The sequence below is a fragment of the Phocoena phocoena genome, chromosome 15 (assembly GCF_963924675.1).
Source record: "Phocoena phocoena chromosome 15, mPhoPho1.1, whole genome shotgun sequence".
NCBI classification, from domain to species: Eukaryota; Metazoa; Chordata; class Mammalia; order Artiodactyla; family Phocoenidae; genus Phocoena; species Phocoena phocoena.
In genome coordinates, this window is record NC_089233.1 from 9221993 (window position 1) to 9241219 (window position 19227).

General features: G+C 42.3%; 1 protein-coding gene across 1 annotated transcript in view; it reads right to left on the reverse strand.

The window, feature by feature from the left end:
- Positions 1-13689, reverse strand: part of BAZ1B (bromodomain adjacent to zinc finger domain 1B) — a 65724-nt gene extending 52035 nt beyond the window's left edge. The window contains exons 1-3 of the mRNA XM_065892420.1: positions 13583-13689; positions 4671-4787; positions 1645-1789 (exon numbers count right to left, since the gene is read on the reverse strand). Coding sequence (XP_065748492.1) covers positions 1645-1789; positions 4671-4787; positions 13583-13689 — 369 coding nt within the window. The remainder of the gene's footprint in view (positions 1-1644; positions 1790-4670; positions 4788-13582) is intronic.
- Positions 13690-19227: the final 5538 nt, after the last annotated feature.

Here is a 19227-nt window from a genome sequence, read left to right on the forward strand (position 1 = left end):
AGAAGCCCGCATGGCACAACAAAGGTCCTGCGTGCCACAAATAAGACCCAGCGCAGCCAAAATAAATAAATATTTTTTAAAAAAAAAGGGGGACAGGAGGAATATGCTTCTGGTAAAGATTTTCTTACTGTGCTTAGGTATTTGATCACTCTGAATTGCGAGTGAGCAAACAATTGTGCTCACAGTCACAATTTCACAACCAAGAGGCAACAAAGCTAAGGACAAAACCAAACACACCGAGAAAAGCAGAGCAGAAAGGCAGAGAGACGGAGTTTAAGTCCTTGACAATATTATTCAGCCTCTATACCAAACTTGGAATTGCCTGCCTCTAAGACTTATTATGTGAGATAATCAAATGTCTTCACTGGTTAAGCCGATGCTACTCAAAATGTTGTCCCCAGAGTGTTGGTATCATCACATCCTGGAGCTTGTTAGTTTCAGGCCCTACCCTAGACCTTTTGAATCAAGCTCTCAGGGGATGGGGCCCAAGAATGTACATTCAGTAATCCTCCAAGTGATTTTATTTAGGCCAAGTTTGAGAAGTCCAGGCCACTGTCAGTCAGCCATTTCATTACATACAGATGAAATCACTAGTACTAACTAGTACATTATATCAACCTGAACAAGCTACTTAAACATCTGCGCCTGTTTACCACCTCACCTTTCTGTGCAGATTCTGTAAGACATTATGTAAAGCAACTAGCCCAGTATCCAATACATACAGAAATTCAACAAATGTTAGTTCCCTTCCGCCTGAATCTTACTTAAGTTTTCAAAGGATTATATAGGGCTTGCTTTAGTGTTACGTAAACAGTTTACCTAACTACTTTAGTAAATCCTTTAGTAATAGTAATAGCTATCTTACCTATTTACTTCAGTAATAGTTATCCTTCAGTAATGGGCTGGAAAATTTAAAAATTTAAATAGAAAAACAAAACAGTCAACTCAATCACTGTTGCAGGGAAATGAAATCTTTTGCCTATAGATTCCATAGATTTGGACTAAAAATATCTAAAGGTCTTTTAAACAAAGTATGAAAAAAATGACAAAACAAACAAGGCCAATACAGCATCGAGTTATCAAAAAGGGACAAAAAAGGAAAAATGTTGCAATGATACACAGTCTAACAATTACTGTAATAGTCAACATTCCCAATAACAAACGTGGTTCTAAAATTTGGTGATTAGGGACTTCCTTGGTGGCGCAGTGGTTAGGAATCCACCTGTCAACACAGAGGACATGGGTTCGAGCCCTGGTCTGGGCGGATCCCACGTACCACGGAGCAGCTGAGCCCATGCGCCACAACTACTGAGCCTGTGCTCTAGAGCCCACGAGCCACAACTATTGAAGCCCGTGCTCCACAGCAAGAGAAGCCACTGCAATAAGAAGCCCTCGCACCACAACGAAGAGTAGCCCCCGCTCGCCGCAACTAGAGAAAGCCCGCCTGCAGCAACGAAAACCCAACACATTAAAAAAAAAAAAAAAAAAATTGGCGATTAAAATATTTGATATTAAGTGGACTTCAAATGTAATGTATATTTTTACTCACATAGAAATATATTCTATAATCTATGTTGGAAGCTCCAATCCTGACATTTGGTGAGTCAAATCACATTAAAAAAATAAATAAAAATAGGCACTCACCTCAAAATCACACTCTTCTCCCACAGCATATTTGGTCATGATCTCTAACCAAGCAGTATCTACTAACTTCTCTAAGGAGGCTGTGTTATGGTGAACCATTTCCAGAACAAGTTTCTCATACCAGGCAGGGAACTCCTCCTTCAAACTAAACAAACATGTCATCAGTTACCAAGAAAATGCAGGACAGCCTATCCGGAGAGTTGCTCAGATCAATGCAAAAAGCTCTTTAGCAAATACATGCAAGGCACTGGAGAATACAAAGATTAAAACCTATGTGGTTTACAGGATAAAGAAAGAACTTTTAAATAGCTTTGTCTGACTGACCTGTCCATGTTAATTTTCTCATCTATAAAATGAAAATAATAAGCACATCATTAGTAAGGTTGAACATTTTCCCATTCATTTGTTTTTGCAGTTGACTTCCCTTTTCAGGTATGAATTCTTTATACATATCCTTTGCGCAATTTTTGGTTGGGAGACCATAACTTAATTATTATGTCTCAATCAATAAAAATGCATTCCTTCATTTAGTTCTCACAATACCTTGTGAGGGGTCTAGAATTTTCATTTTACAGATAAGAAAAATAAATCATGAATGGTTAATATGTTGGAACCATGATTTGAACTCCTTGCAAAGTGAAACAATGATGTACCACTTTTCATTTATTAAACTAGCAAAAAAGAACTTTAATTATCACACCCTGTTACGAGCAAGTGAATGGTGCAAAATAGCACACATACTCTGCCAAAAGCCCATGTTTCACCTCTTTTGGAAAGCAGTTTGACAACAGTTAGGAGAACTGTCATAGGTACACAAAGATATTCACTGCTGGATTCTTGATGACAGCAGAAAATGGGAAGCAACCTAAATGGAGAGTTGTTAGATATCCAATTCTGACCAGATAGTTTAACACATGTGTTACAGGGCAAAAGGAAGGATCAGGCATGAGAATATTCATACAGATGCAAGTAGCAGGTTTATTATCATACTACAATATTCTCAATCACTCTCTGTGCTATTCATAACAAACGTTCCTCCAACTGCTAGGCTTAAAAGCTCTTATCATACTCCCGGTTCACAATTAACCTACCAAGTTATCTGCTATTCCCCTCATGATCAATAACCTTCAAGTCTCCCTGCCTTTGTTAAGGCTGTTACCTTTGTCCTCTCCCCACTGTCTTCCCTCCCAGCTTAATCACCCTTCCAACATGTCCTCAGACTTCCTTAATTCCATGAGGCCTTTCCTGGCCCCTATAAATTCACTGTCTCTTTCCATTAAGCCTCCCAGTCACTCAGGCTTAAAGCTTCATTGTCTGTGGTTATTTCTGGGGAGTGAAGTTGGACAATGATGTTCAGATTCTTTTACTAACTCTGTATTGTTTACATTCTTATAACAAGTATGCCTTTCTTTTATAATCAGAAAAAAGTATTTCTACTTTGAATAAAAATTATAAAACCTCACTGTCTTTTTCAACAATTTCTCCCATTACTCCTTATATTCTATTAGCTATCAAATCACATAAAACATTCCCTAAGTACGTTCTTCAGAACTTCCCTCTGTTGCAATGGGATCTAAGGTCGAATAAGTTTAAAACCCATAAGATTAAACCAAGCTAGAGTTTCTTTACTACAGTCTTCTGAAAATCTTTAATGTGTATTATGACTTTTCATGAACAAACTTTGTAGTGGTTTCCCAAAATTATGACCAAACCCCCTTTTTCAGAATGTAAATCCATCTCATTCTTTCTATTCCCAATAATGCCATGATTCCCGACCCGAATACTCTTAGCTAGACTACACAGACTTCCCACCTGCCTCTTCCCTCTCTAACTCATCTTGCACACCGCTTCCAGATTAATCTTCTCAAAGCACAACCCCAATCATCAAAACTGTCGTCATATGTGCCTCTGCTGTTCAAAAAGCATTGCTGTCCTCACACTGGTCACTGAAGTAAATACATGAATAGCTGAGACAGAGATCACATGGCCCACAAACCCTAAAATATTTACTAACTGGCACTTTACAGTAAAGGTAGGCCAACCCTGAGTCTAGTATACTAAATGGGGCATATACATAAATAACAATAATCCAAAACAGAACTATGTCAGTGACCCAAGCAAAGAAGAAACAGGCACCAGGTTAACAGACTTCACTAATTATTAATCAGTGATGGAACCATTACTAGACCCCAGGTCTCAACTGAAGGTTGTGTTCTGTTACACAGGCAAAAGAGCAGAATGGTATTAATTACTAAACTGTATGCTCTCTGCTTATATACTATCAAGAGAAGTCAATGAGAAGTCCACAGAAAAAGTTTCTACTCCGAATTTCTAAAAGAGTACTGTTTTTTGATAGTAGCTAGAAATGGAGTATAACCTTTAAAATTTGTGAATCACTATAATGTACTCCTGTAACATATAATACTGTATATCAAATATACTTAAATTAAAAAAAAAAACCACTAAAAAAAAAAAGAGTACTGTTTTATCATCTTAGTTTCTACTTATCTTCTGCATGCTTCTACTGCCTAAATTCTGAGTGGTTTTTTTTGAGAGACTACCCAGACAGATAGGCCCTTTGAAAACAGAATTTTTAAGACACCTCATTCAACCACCCCACTCAGATAAACTGTCTTCAAACTATGTACTTATTTTTGACAGCTGCTTTAAATACTATCTTAAATTTCAAATGACCACAAAATAAAGAAAACTTTCTGCTAATTTGCTGCGTCCATATTACTTCTAGATTATACCAGCTTCCTTTGCTTAGAACCACATTTCCAGAGTACTTACAAGGTAAAAGTATACAGCAAGAACACTCAAAAGCCTAGTAAATACGTAAATAAGTGTACGCACAACTATATATTCCACATACTGTTACTTGCAAAATGACAACAGGCAAGACACCAGTACATTATACTAACGTAATGTATTCCAATTTATGCCCCATAAATTTAAATACAAATATTCCCTCTTTCCTAATAACATGAAGATAGCGCTAGAAGGGCAGTGCTTCTACTACTTACAGTTCAGCAACTTCCTGTTCCTCCTCCCAGGCCTCTTTGTGTGTTAGCTGACTGCTTCCAGTACTCTTACACGTCCAAATGCGCTCACTGTATCTTTCCAAGCGGGCTTCATACTCTCTGTTAGCAGTGGCTCAGGAACACAATATTCAAGCAACAGAGACAACTAATCCACAAAATACTTACCATATATGGGAAAAAACTACAGTATACTTTCTATAATGTACAGCATAAGATAAAACTGAAATCAGAATTTTCAAGTGGCAAATCCAAACAAGATGATTAACACTAAAGTATGATTAGGACCGTCTACAACTGTGCTTTCTTCAATTCACCCAAGTTTCATTTCACAAGACTCACACAGTACTAAAGATCAGTAAGAAAAAATAAAGGCAAAATAAAATACAAGACACAAGGAATAAGAATTTAAGGTATGTGAAACTGTTACACAACTCAGATGGTCAGCAAGTTTAAGAATCAGTTCCACAGTAAGATGAGATGGCTCCAGCAGTCTCACAGGCAGTTTGGAATAACCCCGTGCAAATGCTAATGATCCATTTACTAACAGCCTTCCAGTCTACCTTGGAAACACTTGTTGATTCTCTAAGGTTTAAAAAATAAGTTCCATAAAGTAGTAAAAATAATTGTGATATAGTAATATTTATCCAGAGTTTATGTTATCTCCAATAATACCACGTCCACAAGTTGTTTACCAGTCATTATTCTGTCTTTGTGAGGGAGATGGAGGAAGACATCCTATAACTAGTGCATGTATATGGTAACTTTCCATACCATCCCAATTGTAATTCATTATCACCCAGCCATATTCAAATTCAAATGACAAGTAACTAATTTACTTTTATGCACAGCAAAAGATGCTATGCAGGAAAATAAACTTACACCATATTATTACACCATTATTATTACACAATAAACTAGAGAATTAGCTGCCAATCTCTGTACTTTCCAAGTGACAGTTTTTATATATAATGGTTGAAATAAAAAGTATTTAAACAGCTCCCCTTGTAATATTACCTCACAACTAAACAAATAATTCATTTTTAATATAAAAGAGATTCTTGGTTTTCTAGGGTTATGATCAGTTAAATGACAGGGATAAATCCATAAATAATCCAGAACTGTAGTTTTAGTCAATAGTATAAGCACCTTCTCTCACCATATCATTCTCTGGATCTGCCAAAAACAAAGCAATGTGTCTCTTTTCCTCACCGGGCTGTTGCTAATATTTAAATGGTTAAACAAAATAGAGCACCTGTAAAAATCAGGAGTCAGACTTCCATAGAAAGCTATGTAAATCCAATCACTGAAAACTTATAAAATCCCATAGAGAAAAGGAAATAGCATGGTTTCTACAGGGACATTATCATAACTAACTTATCAACAAAATGGATTTGTTTTCTGTTTGCCTGTTTGCACCTGGGGAGGGGAGGTAAAATAAAGAATCAGCACGTGGATTTATTTAAACATTCAAAAAGCTTAGTAACATTCTAGGGCTTCCCCGGTGGCACAGTGGTTGAGAGTCCACCTGCCGATGCGGGGGGCGCGGGTTCGTGCCCCGGTCCGGGAGGATCCCACATGCCGCGGAGCGGCTGGGCCCGTGGGCTGTGGCCGCTGGGCCTGCACGTCCGGAGCCTGTGCTCCGCGACTGGAGGGGCCGCGGTAGTGAGGGGCCCGTGTACCGGAAAAAAAAAAAAAAAAAAGCTTAGTAACATTCTAATATATCATTCAGCTACACTGAAGAAATTCACTGTGTAATCAGAGAGAATGTGAGATTAACAAATACGTCCTAAAGAGAAAACATTAAGTTTTTATTATTAGTTGTTATTTTATTAATTTATTTATTTTTGCTGTGTTGGGTCTTCGTTTCTGTGCGAGGGCTTTCTCTAGTTGTGGCAAGCGGGGGCCACTCTTCATTGCAGTGCGCGGGCCTCTCACTATCACGGTGTCTCTTGTTGCTGAGCACAGGCTCCAGACCAGCAGGCTCAGTAGTTGTGGCTCACGGGCCTAGTTGCTCGGAGGCATGTGGGATCCTCCCAGACCAGGGCTCGAACCCGTGTCCCCTGCATTAGCAGGCAGATTCTCAACCACTGCGTCACCAGGGAAGCCCCTATTATTAGCTGTTAATTTAAAAAGTAGGAATAATGTGGGAATTTCCTGGTGGTCCAGTGGCCGAGAGCATGGGTTCAATCCCTGGTCAGGGAACTAAGATCCTGCAAGTCACAAGGCTTTGCCTAGTGGCGGGGGGGGGGGGGGGGGGGGGGGGGGGGGGTAGGAATAATGTGCCATGTGCCCAGTCAATTCTCCTTAGATCAAGACCCATATGGCCAATAACACACAAGACTGCTGTCACCTGGATGCCTCAGTAATCCCTCAAATCCAACTTCTAAAACTAAACTCTTACTACTCCTCCACTCCCTCCCAAACTTGCTCTTTAACAGATACTCCCAATCTCACTGAATGGCCCTAGTGTCCAAGTTAGAAATCAGGGAATCATCCTAACCTCTTCAGTCCCTAACTGTAACCACTTAGGTATTTCTCAATTAAGTCCTTTCTCTCCAATAAAAGAACCATTATCCAAATCCAGCTTTTGATCCTCATTTCTCATCCAGTCATAACATTTTAAAACATGTTAATTGGCCTGACTGGTAATCCTCTTCTTCTCTGGTCCTTTGTGATTCTCACACTCACAACCTTTTTTGTCTTGTTTTTAAACCCATTTCTTCTGATTTAAAAATCTCACTTGGCCTCAGGCCTCCTAAAATACAAATATGTTGTTGCAAAGGGAAAAATCCTCCGGCCCCCACAGTTCTGAAAATCACTCCACCCATCAAGATTTTATTTTCTATGATTTTTATTATTTTAAGGGGAAAAAAAGGAAGAAACTTTTTTTTCCAACTTTTTTCAGACAATATGTATTTAAATACCAAATACTGATTGATTGAGTGTGGTTTTTCAAATAATGACAGTCTCTTCTACCCTAATACAGATCTTTCGTACCCTCCTTTGAAAAATCATCATCAGTATAGCATTCTCATTCTGGGTGACCTCATCCATGCCCATAACTTCAACTACTATCTATATATGCTAATAACTTCTATCACCAGCTCAGTCTCCTCTCTCTGAACTCCAGGCCCATATATATACTAGCAACATATACATCTCCATTTGGATATACTCAGCAATTCAATACAAGAACCTCCGTAACTAAACACTTCCTATCCGTCCCCCACCACCCTTGACAGTCAAAACAAAAGAACCACTTGATCCTCTTCCATGAAACCCCACACCTCAGATTGGGACTCAAACCCAATCACATCTCAGATGGGGCTTGAACCCACAATCTCCCTGCTGAAACCACACACCTGGTCTCAGGACTAATGAAGCTCAGGTTCTTTATGCCTCAGTGCAGAAGGAATGCAGCGAGAGACAAAGCCATATGTAAGAAGTAGATTTATTAATATAGGATGCTTGTGAAGGATGCAAGCAGTCAGGCAAGGGAGTTTTCCCCAAGACCTAAGGGGGAAAGCAGGTTTATTTAGGGAGATACACACTCCACAGACAGAGTGTGGGCCCTCTCAGAAGGCGATAGGCCCTGGAATATGGGATGGTTAGTTTTTATGGGCTGGGTAATTTCATAGGCTAAGCAATAGGAAGATTACTCCAACTATTTTGGGGAAGAGGCAGGGATTTCCAGGAATTGGACCACTGCCCACTTTCTGGCCTCCAACAGTCAGGGTGCCTGCAGGGCGTCATTTACAATATTCTAATGTATCACAATGAGCGTATAATGAGGCTCAAGGTCTACTGGAAGTAGATTCTTCCGCCAACTCGGTTCTAACCACTTTATGTCCTCAGGGGCTGTCATTCTTTTAAGGTTGTGCCCTGCCCCCTTCCCTCCTGTCTCACAGGGTCCTCTATATCAGAGAAGAACACCACTAACCAAGTGATAACCAAAACATAACCCTTGATTCTTCCCCAATCAATCACCAAACCCTGTCAAATCTACTTAATTTCAGAAATCCATCAACTGTACTTCTCTCCACCTCAAGGGCTAGTAAATTTATTTAGACCACCATTATCTACTGCCTAGATTATTTAATTATTTAAACACCATCTAGTTGCCACTAGTCTCAAGGCTGCAGATCCATTCTCAATGCTACAGCCACATTGATCTTCCTAACCTAAAAGCCTGCTTCTTTCCTGTTCAAATTTTTCAACACCCTCCACTAAATTTAAGGCAAAGTCCAAACTCCTCAGCCTATCTCACAAGGACCTGTGATGCAGCCCTTTTCTGTATCTCTCAACACTGCATCTCCATTCCCACTTCTTCACTCCAGCCATGTGAAACTTCTTTCAGGTTTTCAAAATCAGGAATTCCCTGGTGGTCCAGTGGTTAGGACTCAGCGCTCTCACTGCCAGGGGCCCGGGTTAGAGCCCTGGTCAGGGAACTAAGATCCCACAAGCTGCCGAGTGCAGCCCAAACAAACAAAAATAGCTCACTGAGATATAACTGGCAAAATAAACTAAATTCTAACCATCCTTTGGATCTCAACTTAAAAGCAACCTTCCCCAGGAAACATTCCCTTAACCCTAAAATGTGGCAGACTGTACTATTTTTTCCAAATATCCACCTCTCTTCGCTAAGAGGATTCTACACCTCCACCCACTGCCATGTGGCTTGCAATACCTCCTGGGAAGAGGAAAGCACATCCCCTCCCCACAAAGGCTGGGCCCTGCCACATAACTTGCTTTGACCAATAGATGTGATAGACACCACTTCCAGGAAGAAGCTTAAAAAGCTGTCATGGTTTCCTCCTGACCTTTCTGCCACTAGAAAAGGTCGCTGCAGACAGGGACTGCTCCTTCAGCCTGAAACTTGGAATAAGAAAAATGTGCCTTTCCTTTTTTTTCACCTGTTTCCTTTTTTTCAAATGTGGCCCTAGAAAAATTTTAATTACATGTGGCTCACATCACATTTCTGTTGGATAGCACTATAAACCTAACGATTACGTCTAGGAATGAATGTCCTCTGACAGCACAATTTTTAACTGACTAGTCATTCAAATTAGATTAATTTCAAAAGTCTAAAACTGAAATTTCTACAACCACCCCTAACATTAGGTAGTTTTACGTTTATGTAACTCTGTTCTGGTTATTACTTTGATTTATGCTAAGAGAAAAGTTAAAGAAAAAATAAAAATGAAAGGAGGAAAAAAAAGCCCATGAGAAGGATATTCAGGGACTTCCCTGGTGGCGCAGTGGTTAAGAATCCGCCTGCCAATGCAGGGGACATGGGACCGAGCCCTGGGCTGGGAAGATCCCACAGGCCATGGAGCAACTAAGCCCATGCGCCATAACTCCTGAGCCCGCAGCCTGCAACTACTGAAGCCCACACACCTAGAGCCCGTGCTCCACAACAACAGAAACCACCGTAATGAGAAGCCCACTCACCACAACGAAGACTGAACAGAGCCCCCCCAAAATAATAATAAATTAATTTTTTACAAAAAGAAGGATGTTAAGTCAGCTGGCTCTAAATCCTATTTCAGATTTTAGGTTACCAAAATAAGTCACTCACTCTCAAATAACCGCTCAAAGCAAATGCCAATTGTGGTTTTTATGTTCCAGCGACTGCTGCACTTATAATTGCAGACAAAATGTCAAAGCAATTCTCCAAAGGTTGTGTAAGCTATAAATGATAAGTTCAAATCCTAGACTATCTCATTATGCATCTACTTTTTCAAGAGTTCAAGAGCTACTTCCTTACCACCATATGCTGCCCTTCTTTGTTCTCTTTAGCCTTGTAAGTATTGTTGCTTTCAATAAAGTACCTGATAGCCTGAAAGGAAGTGGCCCATAAAAGTATGGAGGTTAAATAAGCATAACTATAACGCTAAGAGTTCTAAGTGAGAAGACAAAGCACCAACTCAAGGTCTGCTTTTTATCCTATTTTCTCTCTTTGGACCAGTCTGTCATTAAGTTAAAAATAAATCTAATCTGATAATAACTTGTTACTTTAAAGAAATTAAATTATAAAAATCGACATAAGAGCTCAGTATTCCAACTGCCCAATAAAATCCTGTCTTGCAACTACAACTTAACCCCAGCTCTTAAAACACTCTAGGCAAATCAAGTTATTCTTGCCTAGAGCCAGAATAACTATATTCTAATACCCCCTCCTTATAACACCATCTAAAAGTTCTCATATTGATGCTACTAAGGTTATGAACTAGTTTCTAGGCTTTAGAAACTAGGATAAAGCAATACAAAAAAAAATTTAATCTACAGCAGGCCACTTGTAGGTTCAGTTCCTCCTTAAAATCTATCTTGACTTAAACACAGTCAGTGTAGAATTCTATTGTCAAATAATCACATCAAGAAGTGATTCCAATAAAGTTAATTTTTCAAACCAAGATCTACTGTGTTGCCAGCAGTAGTACTATCCTAGGAAGCAATGTACCATAGATTTAAAGCTACAGTACAATAAACATCAACATATAACCCAGTCATTAAATGTGTGCATATGTTTAATGAAGATGTACAGTAATACCTTCAAGAACACAATGCTCACAGTTTTAGGTCAATAAAACACCATACAAATTTGCCATAGAATATACATGCAACCAAAAGGTAGGTATAAGGAGAAAATTAAAGTATGAAGTCCTATTAAAACATAATTATAACTATTAATTAAGAACTGGAAATAACAACACTTCAAATGCAGCAGTTACCCAACCACATACTTGTTCTCCTCTATGAAATCACTAATAGCCTAATAAAGAAATATGCCAACCTGCCAACCACACAGTACAATTGTTTAAAAACCATCCTCAAAGTGCTTCCACTTGTAGAAATTACCAAGGGAGCAATTTTCCCCCAATATGTAACACAATTTAATAACTCCTTTGTTAAAAGGGTTCTAAATACTGGTATGGGAAATTTTAAAGATGAAGAATTTTTATTAAATACATAACAGTTAAAAAGTTCCACGTATCAGTTTTCAACTGTCACCATTAAAAGAAACTCCTCATATGTATCACTGTATTTCAGCGATTTCAGTAAATGATATGAAAAAGCCGGGGCTGCCAGTTCTATCTACAGCCATTTTTTACAGAGCTCAGTACCTAGTACAGACTTAGAATTTGTCTCCTCCCTATCGCAGTTTCTGATGCTCCACTAGAACCAGACCTGAAAAATCAACAACCAGTAATATTAGTGTGAATAACCATCAACTGCTCAAAAGATGACATCTGAAAAGGATATGGCAGATTCCCAAAAGTAATTTTTTACTTCACCGATGTTTTGCAATGTTATTTAAAAAAAAAAAAAAAATTGGGCACTTTTAGAATAAAGTATTTGGTAGAGCTAGAGCACTTCTCCAAAACAATCCAAAAGTCCTAACAAGACATGAAAAAGAACCAGATTACCACTCCGACCCCTCCCTTAAATGCACCTTATCATACCACAAACTGACACAAACAATGGACTAACATTATTAAAAGTGAAAGAATAGCATTCCATGTTCCTCTCTTGATTTACTTTCAGGGATGAGGTACGAGGAGCACTGAATTCTACTCCTGATTCTCATCATTTACGGAGTGTGTGACCTTTAGCAAGCCAACCTCAACTGTGTGGGCCCGCTTGGCATACCCAGGCAGGAGAACCCCACCATCTCCAAGATCCATTTCAGCTCTGAGATGCTCTAGCTGCATTTCTTCAAGAGTCCTCCTACAGCATGGACAAACTTGCCAAATCCCTTTGTATGTAAACACCTAACATCCACAAACTGCACTCAATCAAGAATGAGGTTATCTCATAAAGCATTACATTAAAGGGAGGACCAAAGAGAAATGAAATCAAATGATATAGCTCACACCAGCATTTCCTTCCATACTGAAGCAAGCAAACTGAAACTACTAAGAAATCAAGTCCTTCCAAAGGGAAAGGGGTGATAAAACTAAAGAATACATTACCCTTCACTCTTGAAGCTTTCTGTACACTAAAGAAAGCTTGATTCAAAACTTTTTTACACTTAAGCTTCAAAACGGACGCATCTGGCATCCATAAAAAAAGTAAATAAGAGTCGTACAACTTTCAACTAAAAGACTAATAAGCTTGTGCAAGAAACCTTAAGCAATGATCAAAAGGGTGCTTCTCATTTAAAACATCAGCCTCGTGTTTCTAAAATACAACATAAAAACTTTAAGCGTGTCTTTTTGAAACGTTGTTAGAAGACAAATACTGATCTCCTATACATCGTCAAAATTCCAAATCTGTGCATGCCCAGGGAAGGAAGGCATCCGCTCCTCCAAGGTAACTTTTTTACTGCCTCTTCTCTAAGTCTGGACATTCATTCTTGGTTTTGTGCCTCACAATCCTGTCAGTTCATCCATCACCAGCCTAAAGTCCACTCGGGAGAAGCAAAACACAAATGTCCCCGCAGAGATCCGGGAAGACGCAGTCGCGACTTGTACAACCGAGATCACGAGGCCGCTCAAGTACAATTTCCAAAACTTAAGTGGAAGGCTTAATTTAAAAAGAAAAAAGCAGCAGCAAGAAAACCCCGCTCAACCCTCGGTACTTAGGGCCTAAAGCCAACCCCCTGGGGCGGGGGGGGGGCGGGATAGAGGGTCGTTCATCTACAGCGAGGCCCGCTGACAAAGTGCGGGGCCGAGGAAAGGAGGGAGGGCGCAGGGCTCCGGGGCGGCCTGAGCCGGGCCGGCCCGCCCGCCCACCCCACCCCCCCTGGAACGGCGGGCCTGGGGCTCGAGCTCGGGGTGCTGGCCCGCCAGCGCCGGACGCGCTGACAGCTGCCACCGGCACGGGGCTGCGCGGCCCACCCCGCCCCACCCCACCCCGCGGGCGGCCTGGCCGGCGCGACTGGAAAAGGATACTCCCGGGTGCGGAAGGCCTCCTGAGTGTGCGCGATGGTGAAGAGCGGCTCCTCGCCGGGAAGCGGCTTCACCAGCGGGAAGGGCTTGCGGCCCAGGAGCGGCGCCATCGCGGCGGCGGCAGCGGCGGGGAAGGCGGCTGCTCCTCAGCGCGCCCGCGGCGTAACACTAGGCCCCGCGGCCCGGAGCGAGCGCCTGGCTCCCGGGGGTGGGGTGGGGGAGGGGAGGGGTGAGAGGGCGGCGCGAACTCGGCTCTTCACTGCTGGCGCCGCCGCGCTAGGGCCATGGAGAGGGACGCAAGGGCACAGAACTCCCACGCACAATGCCGCGCCGCCCCGAAGCCTCCGGCCAACCTTCGCTACGGGTCCCCGCGTTCCGCAGTCACGACTCGTCCTCAGCTGCACCGGAGGAAATTATTGAAAAATGGCGGGAGATTCCCCTCCTCCCCCCGGTCCGGCCAGCGCACACACTAACATGCTCCCCTGTGGCGCCGGTGGCGAATGCTCCAATAGGCGGAGAGCAGGTCAGCACCCAGCGTTTATTGGCTCACAGGAGCTGCCGCTCTGCGATTGGGTCCCTCCCCCTTCCCGGGCCGCCTAGTTGGGTTGCAGCGCACTAGAGGGCAGTATGAAGAGGTGAGAGGTCACGTTATGTAAGCGCCAGTGACAGGAGCGAGCCTCCAGCGGCGGAGTTGAAAGTGGGGGACAGCGGGGCACCGAAAGGCCGAGAATTCAAAGAGGTCAGGCCAGAGAAGCCCTCTAACATACACAGACACTACGCCATCTGTCACCGAAGGCGACACCGACATCCGGGCACCACTGTCCGTGTGGTGCGCCGGAGGGGGGAGGGGGAGCGCGCGGCCAGGGGCTTTGTCTTTTCACTTGGGCTCCGCCCCCTTCTTAAAGGCGCCGCTCTCGGCCACGCCCGGAGGTGCGCGGGTGGGGCGGATGGGAGGAGGGCTTGGCGGGAAGTAACCTCCAGACCTTACCTCAGCAAAGGTTCTACGAGGGGTAACTTGAGCCCCAGCCTTGCTCCCCCCAAAGTTACCTGCTTCTAGACTAGAGTGTGGTTTAGATCTAGATATTAGTATAATGCTTGCTTCTAGGGGCTTGCTGTAAAGGATAATACAGAAGCTTCTTTGGAAAAATATATTAAACGACATGTGTATTAAAAATACATACCTTCATTCAAATAGTCTTTACTAGCACCTACAATGTTCAGGGCCCTGCGTTGGGTGCTACAGGGGAGAAAAATGAGACTTGAAAAAATGGGAGACAAATAATCACAGTTCTGTGTGATGAATGCTGTACAAAGTGCGCAGTAAGAAAACAGCAATAATTGTGCCTGGAGAGTGAGAACATTTGAGCTACTTCTCCAAGCACACTACACCCACATAGTCCAAAATCTGCTTGGCTATCCAGTACAGTCAGAAACACACTTATTAATCATCCATCCCTGGTTAAATTGTCACCCTTGGTTCAAAAATCTTCAGTGGGCTTCCCTGGTGGCGCAGTGGTTGAGAGTCCGCCTGCCGATGCAGGGGACACGGGTTCGTGCCCCGGTCCGGGAAGATCCTACATGCCGCTGAGCGGCTGGGCCTATGAGCCATGGCCGCTGAGCCTGCGCGTCCGGAGCCTGTGCTCCGCAACGGGAGAGGCCACAACAGTGAGAGGCCCACGTACCGAAAAAAAAAAAAAATCTTCAGTGCCCAGAACATACCTTCCCAGCCTAGTCTTCGACAGGGCTAGACTGCTAGATGTCCCTGAATGGCAGCATGCCAATGCCAGACCGTTTTCTCCTTTTCTTCTCACCTTGAAGTGAGAAGGATACCCCCCCGACCCACGTAAAAGGTAAGTTCTAGGTGTCAACTGGAAAAAAAAAAAAAGCACAACCTAAAAGTTGAGAATTATGTTTTATTTGGCAGACAAAACCGAGGATTTAAGTCCAGGACACAACATCTCAGATAGCTCTGAGAGACTACTTGGAAGAGGTAAGGGAGGAGCCAGGATACATAGGAGTTTTTGCAACAAAGACCAGGTAGTAGTCAGAATATCGAAAGATTACTGTTAAAGAAAACCAGATATCTCAAGTTAAGAAATTTATTGCTTTTCTATATATGGGAAGATGCAAAAGTCAGGGCTCACTGAAATCATTCCTTTGATATACACCTCAGCTATCTGGGGCCAGTATCTTGTGCTTTCTCTTCCTGAGTTTGGGGGTCGGCGGGGGGTGGGGGGCACTGCTAGATGGCGGGCATCCTGTTTCTATCCTGAGTTCCCTCATGGCTCAGCTGTAAGGTGATGGCTTGTTGCCTGCAACATCCTTTGTTTACTGATGTGGCAGGCAACATTTTTGTTTTCCATTGATACAGGTCAGACGCCATCTCTATGAAGCCCCTTCTGATCACCTAGCAGAGAAGGGAGCTCTTCTTCCTTCGGTAGCAATTTCTTCTAAGAGGATTAGGAGAAACCTCAGAGGATGTGGCATCTGAGTTGATTGTGAAGAGGTAAGTAGCACACTCCACTAGGCAAAGGAAATGAGGGACGAACCTTCTAGGCAGAGGGAGCAGCAGAGCAGACTTGGTAAATTCAGGACAATGTGCCTAAAACATAGGGATTTTTCAGGCAGAAAGTATCAAGAGATGAGAGTGGCAGAGGAAGTCATCGTCCTGGCCAAAGCGTGTGAGGGTTGAATTGAAGCGACCCTATAGAAGGGAACTGCAGTAGTTTGTGGCACTGGTGGCAAGGGCCTCAAATGTGTAACAAGATCAGTGGAGACAGGTGGCCAGATTTGAGGCACAGACTAAGTGGCTAATGGGATGGACGCTTGCAGAACTAGATAACTAACGGCAGACTACACACAGAATAAGAACTCCAAAAACATCCAAAAAACAAATTTTGGAAACATTTGATATTTTAAAAAATGCATCTAATTGCACATGAGAATGGTCACCATAGTCATTTCAGTGCTTGGGGCTGCTGTGGACTGGAATCCAGCCCCTGGTGGTGATAAAGCAGAGATCTAAAGTGGGAGACTCAGTGATGGACTCAGTTTCAACCATAAGAACCGGAGACCGGTACCCTGGAGAGCCATCCAGAACACAGGTGGAAATCCTGCAGACCGAAGTGGAAGCTAGAAGTGGGGCTTTGTGAATACAGCCTAGTAGCTGGAGTCCCAAGAAAAGGAGCTAAGAAGTGTCTCTCCAAACAAAGAATAGTGTTTACCTTGGAGAGATGGAGTTATGGTTGGTTTTATTTTCTTCGTTATCTTTTTGTATATTTTTCCATTTGTTTTTCTATAGTGATTATATTTTCATTTTAAAATAGAAAAAATATAAACTTTAACGTGACTATTGCTTGGTGGTTGTCCTCCATTTCTCTCTGTGGCTCCAATTTACAAACAATGGAGCTAATTGACACAAGATTTTTTAACACCCCTCTTTCACTGATGCAGACTGAAACCCTTGATTAGACAGTTTCAGCTTGTCATTTTTTTTTTTTTTTTGACTGCACCATGTGGATAGGGGGGATCTTAGTTCTCTGACCAGGGATCTAACCCATGCCCCCTGCAGTGGAAGCATGGAGTCCTAACCGCTGGACCGCCAGGGAATTCCCTACAGTTTCAGTTTCTGGCTGGTATTTTCCGGCCTGTCCTGTTGGTTCCTAAACCTCAAAACATCCCAAATCTGCAGTCTGTGATCTCTGTTCCCTCCATCACCTGCTCTGTGTGGGTGTTTTTTATTTCTATTAATGGCCCCACCTTCCTCACAACCTCACAGGCTCTGCCTTGACCTCTCTTGAGCTCCACAGCCATAGAGTCAATCAGATGACAGCAATTCTGCCTGCCTAAAATCGTGAACCATCCCCTTCCTGCCATCCCCACTGCATCCTACTTCAATTATTTCTGGCCAAAACTACTACTGTAATGACTTTCTTCTTTAAAAATGTTTTAAACTACATTAAAATTATGTCTTTTTTCATGGTAAAATGGACATGGTTCCAAAAAGGAAACATACAGATGGAGTTAAGAAAACAAATAGTTCTACAAAAAGCAGCCCTGCAGTGCTCTCCCCCATCCACTTCCTGCTTCCCCAGGCACCCATTTTCAATACATTAAGCTGTTTCCTCTGGTATTTACCTCCCTATTTCTAAATAACATATATATTGCTGTTTTCTTTAGTTTTTCAGTTTTAATATTAGCTGTTGACTTTCGTCAGTGGAAGATGAGAACTTAGCCCTCTTATATCCCCCAGAAACACCATACACGTATACAAGCATATATAATTATGTTGCAATAGTTCAATCAATAGTCAGTGTATAACTTATGATTATGAATTATTCACAAATGATCCACATGGTGAACTGACTGCATTTCCTTTCTTCTTTTGTTTCCCCTGGTTTGCCTCATGTATTTTACTTTGTTTTCCATATACCTATCGCTGTTCTATCCTCAAACTCACAGAACTGTAAGTCTCCTCTTGATAAGTGCAAACATATCTGGATAAGGTTGGCAGGGTCCTTCCAACTTGCCCCCCTGCCTCCCTCTCTCTCCTCTCCATGGCATCTTGCTATGTCACTCCCCTGTTCCTGGCTTCTAATGGTTGGCTTCCTAAAGCCAACAGAGTAAAACCAAACTCTCTTGACGTGACCTTCAAGGCCCTCCACAATCTGTCCTGTGTTTCTGTTTCTTCCCTCAGACTCCTTCCTCTTCAGCAAAACTAGGTTTATCTAGGTTTCTTAATACTATTCCCCACTAAAAGGATCCTCTATTTGATTCTTTTCCAAAATCTGCCTGGTCACTTTTTATGGTCTCTTGGTCATTATACTTTCAATAGCTTCCTTTGTTTAAACAAATTAAGACATACTTCATGTACCACATATGATTCTAGTATCTGTGACATTAAAGTTTTTTAGTACCTGTTAAATTTTTAAGAAAAAAACAACTAAAGATGACGAAGAAACCAACTAGAGATGACAAAAAAAAAAGGCAACAGAATTAACTGGGATTCTAGTTTCATCCATGACACCTGGAGCCCCTAAGAGAAATGAGAGGAATCGCTTTAGGGAATACGGAAATGAAATTTTTTTTAATATTTATTTTAGTTGTGCCAGCTCTTTAAGTTGTGGCACGTGGGCTCCTTAGTTGTGGCATGTGAACTCTTAGCTGCGGCATGTGGGATCTAGTTCCCTGACCAGGGACCGAACCCGGGCCCCCTGCATTGGGAGCGTGGCGTCCTAACCACTGCGCCACCAGGGAAGTCCAGCAAATGAAATTCTTGGAGATATAGAATGTAGAATTCTTTTCCACCATGACTCTACTGTTTTCCTTTGGAATCGGGAGCAAAAAGGAACCCATGGACAAAGAGCAGACTTGTGATAGCCAGGGCCTTCGGGGGAGGGGCAAACGGGGAGTGAGGGCTTAAAGGGCTTAAAGGGTATGGGTTTCCGTTTGAAGTGATGAAAATGTTTGGAGCTAGACAGTGGTGATGACTGCGCAATGCTGTGAATGTACTTAGTGCCACCGAACTGTGCACTTTAAAGTGGTTAAAAATGGTACGTTTTATGGTTGTGTATTTACCATAATAAAACAAAAGTTAAAGAACAAAAGTCAGCCTCCTAAGGACCTGGAGCTGTACAGTGTACACAGGT